Source organism: Sodiomyces alcalophilus (genome assembly GCF_042370955.1).
Source record: "Sodiomyces alcalophilus JCM 7366 unplaced genomic scaffold ACRALscaffold_8, whole genome shotgun sequence".
Taxonomy (NCBI): domain Eukaryota; kingdom Fungi; phylum Ascomycota; class Sordariomycetes; order Glomerellales; family Plectosphaerellaceae; genus Sodiomyces; species Sodiomyces alcalophilus.
In genome coordinates, this window is record NW_027263539.1 from 1568703 (window position 1) to 1590630 (window position 21928).

General features: G+C 53.9%; 5 protein-coding genes across 5 annotated transcripts; 2 read left to right on the top strand and 3 right to left on the bottom strand.

Moving 5' to 3' along the window:
• Positions 1-62: 62 nt before the first annotated feature.
• Positions 63-1922, bottom strand: ACRALDRAFT_2029948 (uncharacterized protein; the record flags this gene model as incomplete). Its single annotated transcript, XM_071020627.1, has 2 exons — positions 63-993; positions 1216-1922. The coding sequence occupies 2 exons, from the start codon at positions 1920-1922 to the stop codon at positions 63-65; spliced, it is 1638 nt and encodes a 545-aa protein (XP_070871837.1).
• Positions 1923-3088: 1166 nt separating this feature from the next.
• ACRALDRAFT_1044844 (uncharacterized protein) lies at positions 3089-11912 on the bottom strand (the record flags this gene model as incomplete). Its single annotated transcript, XM_071015375.1, is given in 15 exon segments — positions 3089-3675; positions 3743-5859; positions 5916-5967; positions 6026-6589; positions 6655-6818; positions 6923-7032; positions 7194-7314; positions 7376-7507; positions 7527-7677; positions 7766-8126; positions 8185-8952; positions 9040-10835; positions 11207-11320; positions 11555-11630; positions 11694-11912. Coding segments are annotated over 15 exon segments (6852 nt in total), but the record flags the coding sequence as incomplete, so codon positions are not given.
• Positions 11913-14194: 2282 nt separating this feature from the next.
• On the bottom strand, positions 14195-15637 carry ACRALDRAFT_2029950 (uncharacterized protein; the record flags this gene model as incomplete). The annotated part of the gene is made up of 1 exon (XM_071020628.1): positions 14195-15637. The coding sequence occupies one exon, from the start codon at positions 15635-15637 to the stop codon at positions 14195-14197; it is 1443 nt and encodes a 480-aa protein (XP_070871839.1).
• A 1751-nt stretch (positions 15638-17388) lies between these two features.
• ACRALDRAFT_1077923 (uncharacterized protein) lies at positions 17389-19388 on the top strand. The gene is made up of 3 exons (XM_071018707.1): positions 17389-17764; positions 17816-17866; positions 17997-19388. The coding sequence occupies exons 1-3, from the start codon at positions 17667-17669 to the stop codon at positions 18613-18615; spliced, it is 768 nt and encodes a 255-aa protein (XP_070871840.1). The 5' UTR covers positions 17389-17666; the 3' UTR covers positions 18616-19388.
• An 831-nt stretch (positions 19389-20219) lies between these two features.
• On the top strand, positions 20220-21800 carry ACRALDRAFT_1072642 (uncharacterized protein; the record flags this gene model as incomplete). Its single annotated transcript, XM_071018006.1, has 2 exons — positions 20220-20388; positions 20485-21800. The coding sequence occupies 2 exons, from the start codon at positions 20220-20222 to the stop codon at positions 21798-21800; spliced, it is 1485 nt and encodes a 494-aa protein (XP_070871841.1).
• Positions 21801-21928: the final 128 nt, after the last annotated feature.

Sequence of the window (21928 nt, forward strand, 5' to 3'; positions counted from 1 at the left end):
ACCAGCAACACCAGAGCTGGAAACATGCATAATCGGTATACCATAACATAACATCACCAATGTTAGCATGTTACAACAGCGGCCGTCCGGATATGATGTACGCCGCCCGTCGCACCACCCATCAGAAAACCCCATTCGCCCCGTGTAATGGGGGAGATATCATCGTACCCGTTTGGCGTCATGGGTCCTTCCGCCTGCGACGTGCTTCGTCCGTCATCGCCGAGTACCTCTGCAATAGAGATTGGACTCCAGATGGCAACCTGCCGGCTCTCGCGGGCCGGTCTGACGGTCAGCAACATGCGGTCCTCGTCGGAATTTTCTGGCCGTACTGGTGGGGGGTTGTGTGTATGCTGGATGGGAGGCGAAGGTTTCGCTGCGTCGAACTGAGTCTGCAGCTTCAGAACCGGGGTCCTGCGTAGCGAGGGTGTGGACGACTTGCGTGCGGGTCCCAGCATGACGATAGGGAAGTCAACCTCTTCTTGAGGCTCACTGTCGCTATCCCACGCAGACTGAGGCGCGGCTTGTTCCGTCTGGTCTTGCCCGGTATCTTCATTCATCTTTCTCCGTCGCTTCTTCTTCTCTCCGTCTTCATCTCCTTCCCGCTCTGTCGTCCCTGCGACCCCGACCCCGTCAATAGCGCCCGCTTTCTCGACACCCCCGTACGCTCGGCGGTACATGCGATCCACCTCGGCTAATGCTGCCGCGGAGACGCGCAACCCATCATACGAGCGGAGCAGTTCGGCGTGTGAGGTGGCACGGCGGCGGACCAGCACCAGGCGCCGGAGTTCGTCGACGGCATCCTCGAGACGTGGCGGCCAACCGGTTCGAGAATAGCTCGCCACGGCGGCCTTGAAGGTGTACAGACGGTCGAGGGACACGAGGGTTAGGCCTTCGGCGGAGAATACGACTTCGTTTTGGGCGAGGGAGCGGTGTGTTAGTGCGGCTGTTAGACCGTATGCGGATGCTCTGGCTATTTGAGGGAGCCGATCTGGGCTGTTGTGGCTTTCGTCAGTGGCATTCCCAACAAGACATTTAGGGATCATGAAGCAAAAGTAGGCCATAAAAAAAAGAAAGAAAAATAAAACACAAGAAGAAGGAAAAGGACCCTTTGGACCTAAGCAGCCATGGCACGTCTTTGATGCCACTGGGTCGCACTTCCCTCGCCCATTTATCCTACTTGGAACAAACTGATAACAGGATGGAAAAATAACACACCTGAGGCCGAACTTCTTCCCAGCGTGGTCAATGGCCTGGCGCAGGATCCGTTCGTGCCGGGGAGCAACGACGTCGGGGTGTACAAGCCGAATGACAAAGGAGCCGAGCCCGGACACTCCTGGTATAGATGCCGACGTTGGCGGAACCGAACTGTCGGCTGTGGCAATGGTCGAGGAAACCGAAAACGGGGAACATGGTGTGATAGGCGGCGGGGGCAAAGACGTAGGCGAGGGAGGCCATCTCCTCGACCTCGATGGGCTCAGGGGCAGGGCTGTCGTCTCGCTTCCCCTAGTAGCGGATTCTGGAGAAACCAGAGGCGACCCCCCGGCTTTCATGAGCTTCTTCTTGATGGATGCGACGGGCCGCGCCGCAAAAGCGCCGAGTCGAGAAGGGGAGAGGGGAGAGGCGGTCGTTGTTGTGGTGCTGGAGCAGGGACTTGAGCAAGTCGTGTCGGCTGTAGCCGCCCTATGAACCCCTGGAGAAAGGGGGGGCGACATGATACCAGGTGAAGCACAGGGCGACGGCGGGACGGAGGGAAGCTGGTACTCTCTGCAGAGGACGACGAGGGTGAGGTCGACCCCCTTGCGAGCCAGACGACGGGCTGCGTACTCGAGGACGTCGTTGAGCTGCGGGGGGACGTTCTGGACGTCCAGGATGGAGGGGCCGGCCTCCAGGGGTGAAGAGATGCGACGTTTCGAGAGGGACATGTTTTCGATCTGAGGAAGAAGAAGAAGAATGAGGAGGCATGGGGCTTAGAGATGGTTGCGTTCCCTGTGACGACGTCTGAGACGATGGCACAGCACTTGTAGCCAACTCAGCTCGATGTCACCCCCACGAACAAGGACGGCGGAAAAAAAGGGGTTCACGATGGTCCGGACCCCTTCATGATATATCAAATAATTCAAACAAAACACAACAACGTGCGTCCAGTCTGAAACATGAAACAGGAAGAATCGCAGTTCCAAATGTGGAAACAAGCAAATATACAACACAACGTGTGGTCATTCGTTTGAAGAAGTGCCCGATAGTACGGCTGACGGGACGATCGCCCACAAGGCACATGCAGTACCACAGGGGCCTGTGACAGCGTGACAGGACGAAAATAGGATTCCTGAAACATGGCATTCCGCCTCTTCTCCCTTTTTGTCTTTCCTTCTTTCGGTTCTTCCCGCGTTTCGAAAGGTCCCTGGGCCTGAGCCGACCAGGTCAGGCCATGGTACAAGGCAGTTTAGGGTACGGAGCAGACGCTACGGCGCACCGGCGAGGTTGTCTGGACTCAGTAGCTGCATCGAATCAAGAGGTGATGCTATGCCTGACTGCCGCCTACGCTGGCCCGCCAGGAGTGATCACACTCTCGACCATTGCTCCATAACGTGCGTGGGTTGACGAAAACGCGCCGCTACGGTCATTGTGTGCCGGCACCTGCATAAGTTTGGGGAAAGGGGAGCCAACCAAGGGGAACCTAGCACTGATGGAGTGCAGAGCCGCTCAGGTCACGTCGAGTGAGGGGTGGGTGATTAGTTTATATTGAAAGAAGTTGGGCGGCTAAAATGTTGCTATTTTCAGACCACCACCGTCCGGCTGTAGCCCCTGGCGCCCCGACGCGCTGGACTCGGCGCGGGCTAATATTTAGCCCGATGACGAATCACTGCCATTGGTCCATTCCGCCATCGATTCTTTGGCCAATGGCCGTGGGGCGTTCGTTCTCCTTTATCAAGATCGGACTTTTGGCGTCCTCTCTCTCATGAACCTTGTACTGGGTGTTTGATGACGGAGTCGAGCCTCTACAGATATATTTGCGTCTTAAAGGAAAAGGAATCGAAAAACGAACAGACCAAAAAAAAAAAAAAAAAAAAAAAAAAAAAAGGAAAACTTTACTGTAACTGCGGCCGCAAGTAGCCTATTCATTAGCATATTAGAGAGCCACCTAGGTAGCCCGGCTCGGCTTCGCCAACCACTCAGCTATCCATACGCGAGGGTCTTGTCTATGAGTTGAGGCCAATCTCCAACGACTCTGCTATCCCTGTGATAGTCGCCTTGTCTTTCTGTCTGGCCCACAACGTGATTGCTGACTGCCCAAAAAAAGAAAAAGAAAAAGGGATACCGATATATCCCGTGGTCCAATCCGTTCATTCCCCAAAGTCGCAACGCAAACCACGCCGGTGCCATGCCGCGCAAAGTAAAACAAAAAAGAAAAACTTGAAAAACAAAACACACCCTTCCTGTAATCATAATCATCATGGCCCGTTCGTGTCACCTTGCCTTGCCGTTCTGCTGGCTTGCCAGGTCAACTTTCGTAAGAGCCGCTGGGAATTCATCATGAACCCCGATCATACCCCCTTGGTCCAGACGATCATGATTCGATCGTATCGGAATCGCTGAAGCACGACATCAGGGACATGTTAGAGCCGTCATCTTCCAATTCATCAACGACTCGTTGCTGGACGGCGTCCATCACCACTGCGCACCGCGTCAGCACTCTTCTTTTTCCCCCATCGTAATCGAGTCGGTAGCGCGCCCAACTTACCGTCACGGAGTGACTGAAACTCCTCGAGCGTGTAAGATCCACCGACCTGCACATCGCTCAGAAAGTACCTCTCGCAGTGGTTGGCTACAGCCTGGAGATCTTCAATAGACGACCTCACGACCTGCCGACGCCCGTTAAGGCAGAATTTCTGCAGGTACTTGAGGCACCGCGCACCAAGCTCCCTGCCCGCCTTCACCACTGCAACCTTGCCCGTCAAATCGTCCTCCTCCAGAGTCGATTCGAACGAACACAAAAAGTCCATGGCAAACTGTGCCGCTTCTTGGCTCGTGTTCCTTTCAAAGTAACCGAGCAGCCCCGGTGTCCATAGCGGTAGGAAGTGGATATGCAGCAGAAGCGGCGACGACGATGGGCCCTGTGGTGGTTCGGCTTGTGCCAGGGTAGAGTCGATCGCCGACTTGAAGAACTGCAAGAATGCCCGTCCGTCCATGTTCTCAATCATGGCACATGAACGAGCCGCATGGCGTAGCACGTGCCGCGCGAGGTCTGTGCCGGGGTATTTCCGGAACAGTATGAGGCCTGCTCGTAAAAAGGGGACCATCGAGTATGCCTCCATCTTACCCGAGACCATGTTCTCAAAGGCCCTCCATATCGAGTCGCGCATCGCCGAGTCCCAGTCCGCCAGCCGGCTGATGATCGAATCCGTCGCCTCCGGGCTCTCGCCGAGTTCGAGGAGCCGCCTCACGAAGATGCTGCCGGGCAAGTCCCTATCCTCAAGGTACAGCACCTCAATCTCGTCTTCCGACCACGCCAGGGGCTGGGTCGGGTCCGCAAGAAACAGCGTCATCCGGTCGTAGGTATAGGTGCGCGTGTTGCCATCCAGGCATGGGAACATGTACCCCATGAGATGGTCCAGGAGACTGATGGCCATGCTAAACGACGGCGGCCGCGTGGCCACCCGCTGCATCACAGTTGAGAGCAGCCTCATAAGCGAATCTTGAAAGTCCTCGACGGTCGGATCAGCGGCGATGAGCCTGAGCAATCTGGCGAGAATGCCGTTATCCACCAAGAGGGCTGTTTCGAAAACCCCCAGCTCTGCGAACTTGAGCATGATAGAGAACGTATCGGACCATGCACGCAAGTAGATGTGGATATTAACCCAGAGCTTCTGGAGAAGTAGGACAGCCTTGCCAGCCACGGTGGAGTCCAAGTCGCCAAGTTTGTCCGCCTTCAGCGTCAGCCCGTAGACGGCAGGCCGGTGCTGCCGGATCTCCTTGAGTGCACCCATGAAAATGTCCATGAATCTCGCGCGCACCGCACCGTCGCCGATGCGTTGCGCGAATTGGATAAAGACCGGAGACCGGCTGGAGAGGTAGTTGATGAACGCTACAGCACCGTCAGGCCATCTTCGGAAGGAGTGCTCCAAGGCTGCCGCGAATTCTTCGAGCTGAGGGAGGCCTCTAGTCCTAGTAACGACTTGGTCGAAATGTCCGAGCAACATTTTCATCGCCGCCGCCGACTTGCTTTGGTCGGGCAAAGAGCAGCCCTTGTTGATCAGCGTGAAGCGCTCAAAGAGTCTCAGCGCGAAAACGGCATGCCCCGGGTCAAACAGACAATGTCTGCGCAAGAGCGTCGTGTTCTCGTTCAAGATGCACTCGGATATGTCCAGCGGAAGTTTTGCTTTGGCCCGAGGCGACGTGCCTGCTCGCTCCAGCAATTGCTGATCCGCCTTCAACGCCGCGGAGCGTTGGTAGAAGAGCATGTACGCGCTGTAGGGCTTCTCTGGGCCATGGTTGTGATGCGTGTCGCTCCCAAAGGTGGACTTTTCGAGTTCAGATGGGTCCCAAGGAGTGACCTGATCGTCGTTGAACTCGACCCAACTCTCCGGGCCAGCCGTGGTCGGACGTTCGCGTATGTACGAATAGTAGTGGCCGGACTCGGCGGTGCCTGCATGCACGAGAACGCCCACGAGCTCGAACATGTCCTCTTCCCCCGGAGGAGACGGCTGCCCGAGATGGTCGTACATGTACGGACGCATATCGAGCTTCGTGGGAAAGGAGAAGTAGTCGTGGATCTTGTTCCGCATCAGAGTGCGGATCTCGAAATCGAATCGCTTGAGATGAAAGATGAGGTGGTCGGGGATCTCCTTGAGACTCGACCTGTGCTGACCGTTAGAACATCTGTACTCGGGTTGTTCCGAAAGCAGTAGACGTACCTCTTGACCGCATCTACACGCCGGTCGCATGTTCCGCACTTGTATTTATCGGCTAAGACGTCGTTAGTAACCGACGGATCCTTAACGAGAAGGGACTGAGGAAGACCGACCTCCCTGTAGAAGCTCTCCGCCGACATAATCCGTAAGACTCTCGACTAGACTTCGTTTGCCCTTGATGTCGCATTGTATCGCCGAAAACGCCTCTGTGACTTCGGAGACGTGCTCGCATTCCTTGGACCGTACTTGCTGGACAAGCTGACCGCTGTAGAACGACTTGAACTTCTCCCTGTCCTCTGCCGACGCGAAATGCCCCTCCCACTGGTCGAACAGCATGTTGAAGAACTCATCCGCATCCATCTGGTTATGGATGTCGATCATGCCTCCCTCGTACGACTTGATGGAGCTGACAAGCGTGGTCGGGTCGATAAACCTGTGCAAGGAATCCTGCAAATGCGCAAAGACTTTCTGGGCCTCAACGAGCAGCTCTTGGGCCTTGCCGTCTCTTACTTCGGCTCCGAGGACAAACTGCCGAAAGTTGACATTCATGAAGAGTTGCGTGAATAGCGAATTCAGGTAGCAAGTGTTGGAGAGGTTGCGTAATCCAGAGTAACCGCAAGTAGAGCGTATCGCCTGCATTCGATCGAATGAGACGGGCAGCGCGTAGTCGTATGGTTCTGCAACACGGGACTTATGAGACGACAATGCAATCTGGGTTTTAAACAAGGTGAACAAAACTCACGCTCCGCATGCTTCGTGTCAAATGGCACCACTTTGTTCATCTGCTCCAGGAGTTGAAGCTGGCTTGGCTCATGTAGCATGGAGAGATCGAAGAGGACGTCGCAGAGCATCTCTCTAGTGGTCGAAGAAAGGATGGAATGGGGAACAGGTTGCTTTACCCACTGCCTTTCAGGGGGGAACAAATGTTTCCAAAATAGGTCTCGCACGATGCCGCTAACACAATTGTCAGTTTTGTTTTCATTCACGCAACTTACGGGGACAAGGCATACTCGGGTAACCAGTCCGTGGTGACGGCAGCTCCCACGTTGGACAAGCAAGGCAGGATTAATCCCAGTAGCCCACGAGTCACGATGTCCTCGACCAAGGGCAACCCGATTTGCTAGGCCCGTATCAGCCAAGGAGTTCTCTCCCGAGGTTCATAAGGCTTCCAATGGGGAGACATACCTCGGACGTTTCGTATCCACGTAATGCTACTAGGCAATCTCGAAGAAAGGGTCCCCTTTCAAGGAGGCTCGACTCTTGCTCTACGAGTTGGTTTACGACAGACACCGACAGGTCGAAGAACTCCTCGCATTTATCCGGATGGCTGACTGCCTTTAGTATCATGCCGCTCAGGATCGGCCAGAAGAAGCCTGAGAAGGACGCCGAGCTGACAGCCCGCCTGTTGTCACTGTTAGCTATGGATGTTGCATCAGTTACTCCATGGAAGAACGTGGCCTTACGAATGGGGGTTCGTCATCCTGAATTCGATCGCCTCCGCGGTATCCTTGCGGATAGATTCGACCGGCTCCATCAAGAGGAGAGTCTCGATCAGGTGACGTGCTTCGGGGGTGCGCCTTGAAAGCTTCCCAGAACTGGGCGTTCAGAGCTGACGACAACATAATAGCCGAGAATGTCTCCGAAATCAGGCGAGCGGAGAGGCCGTTGCGAGGCGATTGCGAGGTCTTAAGCAAAAGGCTCACGAGGCGATCTACTGGAGGGGTGTCCAGACTATCTCCATAAGCACCCTGTAAGGTGGCCATTTCTGTGATTCGATCGAGTCAGCCTTTATTGAACGCGCCGGTGAAGAGAGACAGTGTTGAAAAGAAGTCGATAAGAAACAGAGAACACACCGTTGGAGGACCGCAGATAGAGACCGATGAGAGATGAGCAAAGCCGGCCCTGGATACCCCCTTCCGTGCAGGCATCGAAGACCTGGAGGTCGGAGATGGCCTTGATCAGAAGGGAGTGGACACGCGCATTCAGCACAACATGGGCCTTCTGACCGCTGGTCACGTCATCCCCTTCTCCAACAGAGTAGTATGTCTTTCCCTGGCGCCGCGCTGAATCCAAGTACTCTTGTATTGCGTGCGCTGCGTATAGAGCCCTGTAAGGCTGCCTCTCGGGAAAGATCTCGGCGCAAGGGGTTGATTCTGAGTGTATGGCTTCCAACATTCGGGAATCGGCGGGAAGGCTGATGAGAAAGTTATAGACCTAGTCAGTACATTGTTAGCGAGCTGTCAGGTTCAGCGTAACATGTCCACGGCATTACCTCTCCAGCCATGGGCTCTGGAAGACTGAGATACCTCCACAGCTGGTCAAAATGTCCGAGTATGTCTATCTCAAGGGGCGATGAACCGGGCCTGATTCTAACAGAAGACGCCGTGCTGCTTGTTTCTTTCTTAACGAGAAGGAGTCCTTCGTGAATACCCAGTTCACCGAGTGACTTGGATATCTCGTCCTCTTCGGGGGCAAAGGGTTTGCCTTTGTAGTAGACGCGGAAGTTCCCAAATCCAGTAGCTTCACGCAACGCTGCCAGCAGAGACGCAGCGGAGTTTTGGAGTCCGATATCCAGGGGCAGTATATCCGCTCGCAAGTTGGCGTCGAACGACTGGTACTTCAAATTCGCCGGCTCCCCTTGCACTTCATTAGACGACTGCAGCATGAGGGAGCGCAAGTCGGGCGTCGCAAACTGAGCCTTGGCCTGATAAGCCTTCAAGAACTCCTGAAGCACAGCCAGAGATCGACGGAAGGCGCGCTCGTGCTCGAAAGTATGCTGCTGCTCCTCGCTCGACACAACATCCATCGCTTCGCCGTCCGCCTCGGCGGCGCTGTGGTTATCATCGCGAGTGCCGAGTTTCTCTGCCGCGGCGTCCATCTGCTCGAGGCAGCGGTTCACGAGACGAGAATGAATTTGGCGGGCTCTGCTGTATGGGTATTCCAGGATGGACTTGCTTTCGACATAGACGTCCTTGGCCAGAGTCTGGATCATAGCGGTAACCAAGTCCGGCTCAACAGCGCTGAGGACCATACGCCATAGCTGCTCGATAGCCCGATGGGTAACTCCGTAATCGTCATCCAAGGCGTGGTTAATGCCGTTGACTTGCGGGAGAAGAAAGCCTCTGACAAACTGGAGGGCGCCCGCGCATAGGCAGTCGCGTGGGAGCTGGGGCAAGTACTCGGAGAAGCAGACTGATGGAAAGTGGTTTGCGATCTCTCCCCTCGCAGTAATGTTGTTCAAGATCAGCCAGCCCGCGTCCCTGTCACTTCGGCTGGGCGCGAGCGGTCCAACCATCAAATTCCACAGTCGTAAGCCGAGCTCCGTAGTTACAGTATCTGCGGCATGGAGGAGTATGTTTAGCACAAAGTCCCTGCGCGGAGTATTGGGAGGCCCATAAAAGATGGCTGTAGGAACAGCGGTGTCGGCCTTGCGACGGAGGGTGTGCTCGAGATTTTGAACGAGTATACGAGCCAAATCATGCTCTTCCACTAGCCTGCGAGATTCCAATGATGGAGACGTCCAAGCGATGGCCCATATGCACCATAAGCTACCCAAGGCAGTGTCGGAATGGGTGGAGATATCCCGGGCGCACTCCGCATACAGGTCCTGTCGAACCTGGTGATCCAGGCCATGCGCCACGACCTCCCTTAGCCTCGCAATGGCAACCTGGTGAATCTCAGGGTACACGAACTGCCGGTCGGTCCCCACCGCCGATGAGACTCGGACTAGCCGCATGCACAGTCGATGTAGGAGGAGGTCGCTAGCGCCAATGTCCGTGTGGAATGCTTTCATGTACTGCTTGACGGCCGTATCGAAGAGCAAACGAAAAGGCGGGGTTAACTCGTTGATGGGTAGGTCCAGAAACTTGCCGCAGAGATATAGAAGCTCTTCTTTCCCAAACAAGCCGATGACAACAGCCGACATGCGGAGCAGGGCCTCCGAGACTCTCGGGTTTTGAGCTGTCGCCATGGTTCTCCACAGGAGGTCCGTGTGGTCGCGCGAGTAGCGCTTTGTGACGACAAGAAAACCGACGATATTGCCGCTTTCGCCGGTAATCTCAGGATGGCAAGTCGGACCTAGGATGTATTCAACGAGTCTGGCGCCAAGTATGATTTCAGCGACGTGGTTGAGGACGTGGCCGCCGTTCGGCTCGTCCGTGAACCGCTTCCAGAGCGTGATCAGCTCGGCACAGGTCTGGGAAACGGCCATAACACGGAGCTGCATCTGGCTCGACATGATAAGGCGCGTCAGAATATCCAGGCGCCATTCCCAGGAAATAACGTCGGGGGTGAGGTGGGGAGGCAGCGCTGTATGGGTTTCCCTGTGCGTCTTCAAGCGGTCAACGGCTTGTTTATGGTCTCCGCCTAAACTGATGCGAAGGATGTCCAAAAGCGCGGCAATCAGGCATTGGGTCCCATCACTACTCAGATGAGTAACATGTTTGTCGATGGCCGTGGAAAGAGAATCAGAAACGGCACTAAAGAACTGGTACCCCACGGCAAGACGAGCCTTTGCCTGCGCGACTGCTTGCGGTGGACCATCCGCCTGGAGGATTCGACTCGTCTCTCTGAGAAGCCCAGCCGCAACTGCCGTGGGGTGCAAAACTGTCTCAACCATCTGAGGGTACCTCGATGCAAGGGCAATCTGCGCTTGGACAAGCTTGAGGAGATAGGAGATGTTCCCCTCCGGTGCGGACTGGAAAGCGTTGAGGAAGACGCCGATGTCGTCCGTGCTGTCGGAGGATGGCTCGCTGCCCGGACTTGCAGCGTTATATGAGCGTAAGTGCTCCCGGCGCGACAAACCGCCTATGATATTGAGGTACGGGGCGGATATGAGATGGGGTGGCTGAGGCTCTTCCAGCAAAGAAACCCATGTACGATATCTGTGGAGCGCCTCATAGTCGAGGCCCACCGTGATGGCGACTAGGTGCACAAAGGACAGCAAGAATTTGTTCACGATGCTGCGCATTTGGCTGGGCTTTTGATATTGTTCCCTGCCACACTAGGTCAGTGTACGACTCGCGACAGCAGATGGCAAGAGAAAAAAAAAACAAAGCTGGCCTACCGTTTGATACAAAGGCTCCAGGCCAATTCTGGAAACCCAAGCCAAAATTGTCTGTGTCGTTCGAAGGCGTCGAGGGCTCGATCCGGATCGACAGTGCGGAAAAAGCGAACGGCCTGTTCGACCCACTGCGAAACGGGCATGACGACCCCTTCGTCGGCTGCCGCCGCCACCGCCGCTGCTGTTCTTGTCATTAGGTCGGAATGCTCAGCGGATGCACGACTGCACTTACGGCCATGGACATATTGTATGATCCGGGAAAGCGGCGCAGAAGGAGCCTCGGATCTGGAGTCGTAAAAGGGGAAGGTTTCGGTTGGATCTTGAGGGGCCGGTGTCTCGTTATCGTCTACCAGATCAATGATCTCGACGTCAGGGCTCCCACCGCTAGCCGCCGCTGACGGCGGAGAGGTGTGACCCTGCGACAGCGAAGTTTGGCTTTCCACAAACTCGAGGTCGGGAGGATCGGAGCTGCCATCGACATTATCGACACCAGCACCTCCCAGCTCGACCAACGGACCCGGGCGTCTGCTGCGGCTCGGCGAAGAGCGAGTTGGGGAATGGCTCTCATGCGCACTCCCACGTATATTTAATGTTGTTATGTGATCTTTTGTAGTCCCATCGATGAGATCGGTATCAATAGACTGAGCTTCTGGGGTCTGGGCAGTGGGGGAATCCGTGTCGGAAGCCATAGCGGAATCGTGAGTAGTGTCGTTGTTTACCGGCTCGGATTGATCAATGACGACCGAGCTGGATGTATGGCTATCGGAAGCGTAACTCTGATGGGATCGGCTGGGCGAAGCGGAATGGGAAGTTCGGCGTCGCTTGCGAGATATATCGTCGTCTCCGTTATCGCATGGTTTACGTCGTGCCGGGTAAGGCTCAACCGAGGCGGCACTGTCGGGTCCGTCTGACGATGCTGGAGATCGATCCATCTGGTTGCTGCGGAGCAGTTGTTCAGGACAAGTGCTGGCCGTGAAGCTATGAGGCGTGTAGAGACATCAATCTGTCGTACCAGACGACTCAACGACCACTGCCTAGCGTTAGCATGTGGCCACAGATGGTATAGACAATCGCCGAATGGGTAAGGGCGGTAATGGTGAATAAGTAAGATGTTGCGGTGTGGAAAGGAAGCGATAGCTTGGCTGCAAAAGGCTTTGAATGGAAAATGGCAGATGGTAAGGAGAAAGGTATAATAAGAAGAATAAAAGGAAGAGAAAGAGAAATGCCAGAATCTGGATCAAGGTAGCTACCAAGGTGTGCGTGTGGTGTGTGTACTTCGTAGGCAGTAGAGTTCGGTGAGGCTTTTGTGGGGCAGGTAGGCCCTAATTCCAGCTCCCTTTCTGCTCCTGTTGGGTTACGAAGGAGTTTCCGGTGGTGGAAGTGCAGCTTTTCACGTCGTGACAGTGGTGATAGTGTTTAATGGTGATCGGTGAGGGGAGTTGACCGAGAGTGTAGGTTAATCATGGACAGTAGTGCGTAATGAACGCGTAGAATGGAATACACACGCGCCTCGACTAAAGAGCTATTGCGGGGCTCTTTGTTTAGGAAGACGGCGTGGGGGGAGATGGATGGCGGGGGAGGGAACAAATGGATAACGTAGCCGGCAAGGGAGAGTACATACAGTATACAGTACTTTGTACAAGGTATCGAAAGGGGCTGGAAGGAGCTAGAGCTAATCACCTACCAACTTGGCTCGTGTACTTTTTTTAGCTTTAGTGACGAGCGGAGGTCTAGAGGTACCTCATATAGGTACTGTCCGGGCTGTTTTAGCTTGAAGGTGAACTAACTGCCTGTGATTAGTTATCTGTATTTTGTAGAGATTCTGTAGGTAGATCCTGAGAGACGCGGCCAATGGGTTACTGAGGTAGGTAATTAATCAGTGAGGTGACACGTAATCATAGCTCCGAAGTAGGTATGTAGGTGCAACGTAGGTACTGGGTGGTGAGGGAGGTGGACGAAGGGAAACCACTCCTTTTCAGTGTAATGTGGAGACGAGGAATCATGAAGCCCTGGCATTTGGGACATTCGGAGGCCGAGTAGGGCAAAGCAGCACTCGGGACCTATGTCGGAGTACGAAGTAGGTGGTTCGAAAACACTGGCAATGAAAGGCAACCTACCTAAGTAGTGATGGACACGAACATACATACCTTGTAGTACGGCTCCACGAGCTCGTGTGCTTCGTCGATTGCCGAGTGACAGAATTGCCAGTTACCTCGCACGGTCAAAAAGGGCGGCGGCTCGAAAGTGATGGCGAGTGTTGAACACTGCCGCTTACATATGCCTATGTAAAGTGCAATGAAGGGGCAGCTGAAGAGACACCGTGACGATATTTGGTATGGCCGTGATGGCAGCGAAGGGGTTGAGATATGTCTAAATAGGTACCTAGGTAGAGAGCAAACGAAAGCCAACCAGCCGTGTTCAAGATAGTGATGGAGAAGTATAGTGCCGCAAGATGAGAAAAGGCCCAAGGTCATGGAAGAGGAATCAGACAGCTAGAGCGGGCCGTATGCAAAGTTCCATCTGCCAGGGCGATTCTCCAACCCAAGCAGCCAGTCTACTGAGTACACTACAAAAGGGTCGTTTTCGATAACATCTTGGAATTAGTAAGCACACCGTGCCTAGCTAGGGTTGCGTAAATGGCGTAAGTGGCGACACAAGACAATCCGTATTTCAACTTACCTACCCAGCGACTCACCCAACCACTGACCCAACTCGACCTAAAGTTAACGCCAAACGTAAACTTGAAGCGCCTCGCATTTTATCCTGTTACTTACCCCCTTTACTGCTCAAACTAAGATTCATTTTTTTGGAGATACGAAAAACGGACTACGATAATTATTTCGCAAAAGGGACTATACGGAATGCCTTTGCCAGCGTCAGCATGGGAACGTGCGGAGATACGTACAAAATTATAAGATCTCGATGGTTTCTATAATGTCAGGATCTCATAAGACGCATAAAGTTAGCAGTAATGATTTATTGTAGGTTATTGAAGTTAATAATGCTGGTATATGTGGAGGTGACGTTGATATGTGCCATGCATCCCTTTTTCTGTTGGGAGGCATGGAGCCACTGTCCTTCGTAGGGTTTAGCGACCGACAAGTGGCTGTGCTGACTCTGGGCGAACAATGACACCCTGGCGTCAACGATCGGCTGTTGGCTTCTGGCTTCTGACCGCACGAGAGCACCTGTTTGCTCTCGGCAGCTGTGCGTCGTCGTACTACTCGCCGCGGGCGCCAGTGGCGAGGAACGCGGTTGCCGAATCGTCCATGGCGTTCCACCATCGGGTGTGGTGGTCGGGTGACTTGGTGCCGGTGCAGGGGGAGGTGAAGCCCGAGAAGTCGCGGTATCCGGCGATGTTCTGCTTCTTGTGGTTCAGCCAGCTGTGGAAATGCTTCCGAGTCAGCTCAATATCGAACTTGGGGTAGTCGACGTCGGCGAGCAGGTCCTTCATGTGCTCGGCCTGGAAGTCGACGGCATCGAACCACGAGCTCACGGTCTCCTGCCGGGCGCGCCAGCTCGCAATGTCGCGGCACATCTCCTCGGCCGATGGCGCGGTCTTCCGGCCAAGGATGTAATCCCGGGCGTACCAGGCTTCGGCGTCAAAAAGCGTAAAGGTGTAGTATAGGTCCTGCATGCCCAGGTACATCAATTTGGGGTTGGGTACCCAGAACACGCCCTTGTAGAGGTTCTCTGGGTACAGGATGTTCCTGGTGCGCAGGCGCAGAGAATCCTCGACGAACGGGAAGTGGTGGCGGTAACCGGTGCACAGGACGATCGCGTCGACCGTCCGGCTCGAGCCGTCGGAGAAGTGTGCGGTGCTGCCCTTGACATGGGTGAGGAGCGGGACCTCCGAGATGCCCTCGGGCCAGTCGAAGCCCATCGGCGCGGTGCGGTAGGTGATGGTGACCGAGGCGGCGCCGTACTTTTTCGCCTGCAGCGCGAGGTCCTCGGCCGAGTAGCTGGCGCCCACGACCAGCAGGTGTTGCCCCGCAAACTCGCGCGAGTCGCGGAAGTCGTGCGAGTGCAAGATGCGGCCGGGGAACTGCTCGAACCCGGGGAAGTCGGGCACGTTCGGGGTGGAGAAGTGCCCGCTGGCCACGACGACATAATCGAATTCCTCGGTCCGGAACTCGCCCGTGTGCACACCCTCGACGGTGACGGAGAAGTTGTCCTTCTTAGCGTCGTGGGAAATCCAGCGTACTGCGGTGTCGAACTGGATGTACTTTCGAATGTCGCTTTTTTGTGCCCTGGCAACGATGTAGTCATACAGGACTTCACGCGGTGGGTACGAGGGGACGGGTTTGGCGAAGTGCTCGTCGAAGGTATAGTCGGCGAATTCGAGGCATTCCTTTGGTGCGTTGGACCACAGGTGCCGGTACATGCTGCCGTGTACCGGGTCGCCTGCGGCGTCCGTGCCGGTCCGCCATGTGTAGTTCCAGATGCCGGCCCAGTTGCTCTGCTTCTCGAAGCACACTAATTCCGGGAGTTCGGCTCCGCTCTTGGCCGCTTCGGTAAAGGCGCGCAACAGGGCCAGTCCACACGGACCTGCCCCGATCACGGCGACCCGCGGTGTTGTGCCATTCCCCCGAGTCGTCGATCCAGCCGGTTCCGCCGAGGCTGCACTGGCTATCCGGTCGGCGAGGTTTCGAGCAGACTGCATTGTATTAGTAGAGAGTACGTAAAACCGTGCGTGAAGCGTCTAGGTCTAAGTGGGGAGGATCGTTCTTGTAACCGCCAATTCTCTCAACGAAAACTCATACACTCAGTGGTTATTTGTCGGCCGTTTTGCACGGGGTGTCGGATGGAATTTATATCCACCTGCTGAGATCATAATAGTGGGACATGGTCAGTCTTTGTCTCATCTGACGATGATGTCGAACTTGGAAACTACGCCAAGCGCGAGTTTCCCCACTTTATAAGGAGGGTATCTACTTCGAGTTAACGATTCTAAGGAAATTACAGGAACACTCGAGTCTATTCCCTTCGAGCTTACAACCACAAGCCGTTGGACCAAAGGCTTCACTACGTGAATAGAGTATCTATAGGAAAGAAACAATTGCTTTAATTCATAAAACTAATACCATAAACGGAGGCTGAAAGCGTCCTGTTATGTACAAAAGCGGCCACTTTACGACTCGCTGCAACAGGAATGTGGCCCATAATTCACGTGATAGTCTGCGCCGTTAGTGCTGAGACGGTGCCATAAAATGCGTAAATCGTATGAGGGGTAAGGCTCGATTTTTCCTTTATGCGAAGCCGTGCGGGTTTAGCTACCATATGCCGGATTCAATGAAACCAATGAGGTGTCGGGATGATACATACATACATAAGTATGATATGTACACTACATTGTATTTTGGAAATCGTGATAAGCACTGGTACTGTTCCGTCCCGTCGGGTATTGTCGAATACACGATGTCTGTGTGTACTAAATGTACTAAGTAGGTATTGTCGTCACTTCTCTCAATGCCAAGATGCCTTGTGGAAGCGGTTGACCAGAGGTGCGTGGAGGTGCAGATTCACGCTAGCAAACGCCAAGGCACATATCAAGGTCCTGCCAAGGCTCAGCTCACCCGACTCGCACGAGTCGCGGGGAGACTGAAGCAAGAAAAAAAAAAAAAAAAAAAAAAAAGAGAACATTCTGGAATATGCCTGTACATTGTACAACGTATACGTTGTATGCCAATGATGTAACTTGTCAGAACAAGAACCAGGGACACGGAATGCGTGTGTACGTAGTACGTATTCGTTGAAGCAGAAGAAAGTCTTCTGCGGCCATGTCTACCTACGTAACTGTTGGGAAAAGTAACAGGGGAATCGAAGGTAGATACATGGAATTAAGGTATGGACATGTGAATGTCCATCTACCGTAGCGGGTCGTGTTGGTTAGGTATTTCGGAGGTATTCTGGGGAAAGGAAAATAAGAATGTGTGTATTAGACCAACGACAGGTTTTTTGAATTGAAGAGGACGGGAGCGGAAACTTAATTATGTACGAAGTCGGTCAGGGTCAAGGTTCTATGTCATATTTCCGAAGTCTCCCGACAAAGCTGAGAGCAGAATCTGGTTGGGTTGAACTTGGCACTTGTAAGGTGGTTTCCCTCGGACAGGGCTTGAGAATGGAGTTGTCGCAGACCTCGATCATTCTGGCATGTATTTCATATACCTTCGTCCAGATCTAACGTACCTCTTGAGAGGTTTCTCTCCTTCTAGGGTGTCGACTCTTTTCTCCGTGTCCTGCCTGCGCGGATGAGGATGACCATTCCCACATACCTTAGGTACGGTACCTTGGGCATTTCATAAGCGATAAGATACGAAGTAATTACAAGCCGGATCGCAATTGGCAATGACATGGGTGCAGCCAGGGCTCTTGAATTTTTAGCGTACGTTGTAGGCAGACCGAACATTCATTCCCAACAGTTCGGTAGCGTTTGCGACCAGGTCAAAAATCGATTCCCTCTCAACTACAAAGCAACTACATCTCAATTACCACCATGACGGCAAATATTGTCAGAGGCGCTCGTTATTTTAGCTGACCACTAGTCCGTCACCATTGGACCACTGGCGCGATACCAAGGCTGTATTCGTAGGCTGGGGGATTCAGTATACAAGGTATCGAAACCGTGGTCATTCCGTCGGTCGCACGCAGCCTCGCATCGACACTAGGCGGCACCATTAATTTGAACAGACATGGAGTCCGGCAACTCGAGAAAGAAGAGCGCAGCCACCGCGTCACTTCGCAAGAAAGTGGTCTACTCGGTTGACACACCTTATAGCGCAGCTCCATGGTACAGATTGATGCCCTGTTCATAGGCATCTCCCTTACTGACGGCATTCAGGCCGGACATATCTACCGACGACCAGGAGGTCATACTCGAACTCCTTTGCCGGTACGTGCAATGGCGTATATACTAGGAAGTGACCTTTCCTCGATATATGAAGTGCTGCGAACCGACGCCGCACGCATCGTCAAAGACATGAAGTTCTTCTGAGAACCCATCCACTAATCTCACCTCTTAGATTTCTTGCCCCCCTTGGCCAGTATGCCCAGAGCAAGCAGCCGTCCAAAGGGAAACGATCAAAAAAGCGGAAGCGGAAAACCGAACTGGATGGAGAGCCAGTACAGCACCCAATCGCCGAACCACCTCCACCCGAGATAGCTCCGTTCGTCGATGTTGGACTGTCCAGCATTACGAGGACGCTCCAGGAACTAACCTCGCGACATAATCACCCCCTCGCCTCAGGGCTAGATCTCGAACCGAATGTTGAGAGCTCTCAACAACCTTACGCTGTCATCTTTATCGCCCGATCAGGGTATTCTCCCGCATTCACTAGCCACTTCCCGGAAATGGTAGCTGCCGCCTCCAGGGCGTTGCCGTCGGCGTCTCCCATTCGGTTGGTTGGCTACTCGAAATCATGTGCCGACAGGTTGAGTGCAAGTCTTGGGATTCCTCGGGTCTCGTCCGTCGGCATTCGCCAAGGGGCCCCGATGTCCAAGGCCTTAATCGACTATGTTCAGGATTGCGTCGCGCCCATTGCCATTCCCTGGCTTCAGGAGGCTGAGACCGCGGAGTATCGCCGCACCTGTTTGGTGTCTGAAGAGAAAATGGTGTCCATCCAAAAGACATCCAGGTATTGAGTTGGTTCGAGGCTATGCTGCTGGCAGACATCCCTAAAACTCAATCCACGAGAATATGGCCCTGGGCAGCAAGATACGACGAAATGCATCAGGATCCCGAGAAACCCTGGAATCATACACATGCGGGCTGTGACTAGACCGCATTTTCTGTTGTTCCTGTGACTGTCAATCTGGAAATACTCTGCGGTAGCTGCACAGTGTGTGTTTCCATCTTCAAACAAACAAGTCGTGGCCATTCGCGGTCATCTCGAACTCCACAGGACCGGTTTGCGCATTCTGGCTTTTCCTCCGTATGATGGGCCAACCACGCGGTGGAGGGTGCAGGTGGATCCCGGCCCTCCATAGTCGTGGTTCTATCTGCATCACCATGGGCCAGGAGACGCGCTGGTTGACGATGCGATCGGGCACGTAAGGCTATTTGGGGATGCGGAATTTCCCTGCTCAGTTTACGGCCTTTTGACCACCCTCATACGGCGCTCGACCAGGAAATTGAACGCATCGGCCTACCTCGAGTCGTCTCAAACGTCAAGACGATGAAAGTGATCCGTCTGGGACAAGGGAGCTATTGAGACCATTCAGATGGAATGAACTGGAGAAAGGAAAGCCGAGATGGCCAGATATCTCTCTCACCTATATATATGACATCTATCCGTAAGAAATATATCAATGAAGATGTCTTTGAGCGCGATGGGCTTGGACATTCAAACCGCCTTCCTTTCTGAGGTTTTCCTCCAGACGAATTCTATACCTAATATACTTATCTACCTGATCTACAGCAAACCCGACTTGTTTGCCTCACCAAAATCCAACTGAAGATACCAGGCAGGTAGATGCCCAATTTAGCAGTGTGCCCATACCTTGGTTTCCCTCCAACCCCTTGAGGTATGAACTGGGGCCGCCGCGACTCGTGCAGTCAAGAAGACCAAGGTAACCAAGGGAATGACCTATTCGGAAGCCCCTTCCCTTCCTTACCTTGGTAGGTAGATAGCTTGGAAGGCAAACAGATTCCTGCAGAGAGGTACCTGCTTTGTATGTATAATATGAGAACCGCACAGGTCACTCGTGGCGCATTCGCAACTGCCGAGCAAAGTAGTTACCTACGGCGGGTTCATATATCTTACGTGGGAGAATCAGTGAACTGTTCATTACTGCCTCATATACTCCCTGATATTCCGGAAACGACTATTCGTTTCGATCTTTTCATGTTGCATCGTCGAGTAAAGGGAAACCGCAGACTTTGGCTTTGGTATTTCCTTTAACGGGCTACCTTACTAACGTCGGTTTCCATCCTGGCCGTAAAGGCAACAGTGTATGGGAGACGAAGTCATATTCAACTCGAGGAAGGTCACAGACTGAAGGTCGCTACCCATTAGCAGCAATTCTTTTCTTTCTCCTTTCCAGATAACCGACGATAGTCTATGCCGTCTATCTGGTCTAGGACTGAGTACGCAGCTCATTTACAGGAAGTCCCATAACGCGTCTCTTCTCTACCTCCGCGTCACGTCTAGTGGAGGCCCAGCAACTTGATAGATCTTATGAGTCCCGTTCGCCTCCTATCCGTCCTCTAGATCACAGCCAGCTTGACCAATAGCCCGCTGTCGATCATGAAGTCCCAGAAAGACGACGAACTCCATCGTCAGCGGATGGAAGCCGCCAAGGCGCTCATGCGGGAGTTCAATGCCACCACCAGTCAGTCCAAGCACAACAAAAACAAGAAGGGACGAGCTGTTCCAGTCTCGGCTCCTGCCAGCCGTGCATCCAGTGAGAACCGCTGTAAGTCTTCCGATCTTTATATCTAATATGACAGTGTCGGCTCCTCAGTGCTACCATCAGGTGCTCTTTCGCTGACTTGTGGTTAATATGCTTTAGATAACTCTACAAGAAATCCCCCTTCTGTGGTTGCCTCCCAATCCCGCCCTGTCGTCGGGCCACCCTCCCCATCCCCCGCCGTCGTCAGGCTGCCCCGGGCAGACGCATACGTCGATGCCGTTCTTGCTGCCGAGAGAATGAGAACCGAAAAGCGCAAGAATACACAGTCGCCAAGGTTGGGTAGCGACCACTCTCACCGTGGCAGTTGCTCAGAGAATACCCCACCCGAACCGAGTATCCGTGGTCCGGCCTCGAGCACGTCTTCCGTTAGTGGCCATCGAGGCGATCTGGGATCTTCCGAGCAGAGCAAGCCTGCGACTGCGACCATAAACCTGCCCTCCATTGAGGGCCCCAAGGCTGTCAAATATACTCAAGAGGATGATCTTATTGACTTGAACTGGCCTACTGCCGATGGACAGTCCTCTCAGGCCAGGCCAGAGCCCATGAAACCCTCATCGCTCCTGGACTTTCCTGTAGAGCCCGACACTGAACTCGGAAAGCTCTCGCATGAACTCTCCAAGTTGAACATTTCACAAAGCGGCCAGGGTGTTATTGTGGAACCGCCCAAAGAGGCTCACCAGGGAGATACTCAGCCGTCCGCGCCCAAGAGATCCGAGTGCCATTTTCAGGAGTGTGTTGAGCGGACATCTCGGGGCGGTGCGAAGAGGGCCACGAGGGCGATTTCCCAGGAAGCAGTTCAAAGCCAGCTGACGTATCTCATGGAGGGAAGAAATCTCGACCGCAAGGCGTGGGTGAGCAGGGACTTTCTCGATGACGTTTCTGCGCACCAGTTGAAGAGCCTTGGTCCGACCACGGTACCTTTGGCGGATATTAGCAACGAGAAGGAAATGGCGCACGAGGTGAATGATGACAGTGGCAAGCGACATCAAACGGCTCTCGACATTGCCAGTAATGGGTTTCCGAAGGAGGCCAAGGGACCCAAGATAGCTGTTGAAGAGCCGCGCTGTGGGTGCGAGAAAGACGTCAATTTGTCCCTCAGTCTGAACCATACCGACTCCAGTTCCATCGACGACCGGAATTCCGATCTAACGAAAAGCCTTCTTGCCCGGGCCAACGATGCGGCACCTACTGGCAGACAGGTACAGCAGCTTGCTGTGTTGGTCTTGATCCAATCCCACAAGGAGACATGTCCTATTCGTCGGCTTCTCGCTGAGTACTACCCTTTGAGTTTCGGGGAAAGCCCCGCTACCGGCCAGGATGCCGACTGCGAACGGGACATTCGCCCGCCTCCGACGACCGAGGGCCGGGAGAACCACAAGCCGCGCAAGGGCCTAGCGGACTCTAAGTATGCTTAGGACGACAAGGACGTGGGTATATAGGATTCGCATACGTCAGACTACGTACTCAGGGCGCGCAATCTTCGTGATGTGGAGGCTTCCATTTCTGATGGATGGGGAAAAGATCAATGGATACGATGGCAGTC

What these genes read in the sequence shown, in the direction of transcription:
- ACRALDRAFT_1077923 (XM_071018707.1), top strand. Translation starts at nt 17,667, where the DNA reads ATGGAGTCCGGCAACTCGAGAAAGAAGAGCGCAGCCACCGCGTCACTT. An exon ending in CCTTATAGCGCAGCTCCATG is followed by an intron (nt 17,765 to 17,815) that starts GTACAGATTGAT and finishes GACGGCATTCAG; the next exon opens with GCCGGACATATCTACCGACG. An exon ending in ATACTCGAACTCCTTTGCCG is followed by an intron (nt 17,867 to 17,996) that starts GTACGTGCAATG and finishes CTCACCTCTTAG; the next exon opens with ATTTCTTGCCCCCCTTGGCC.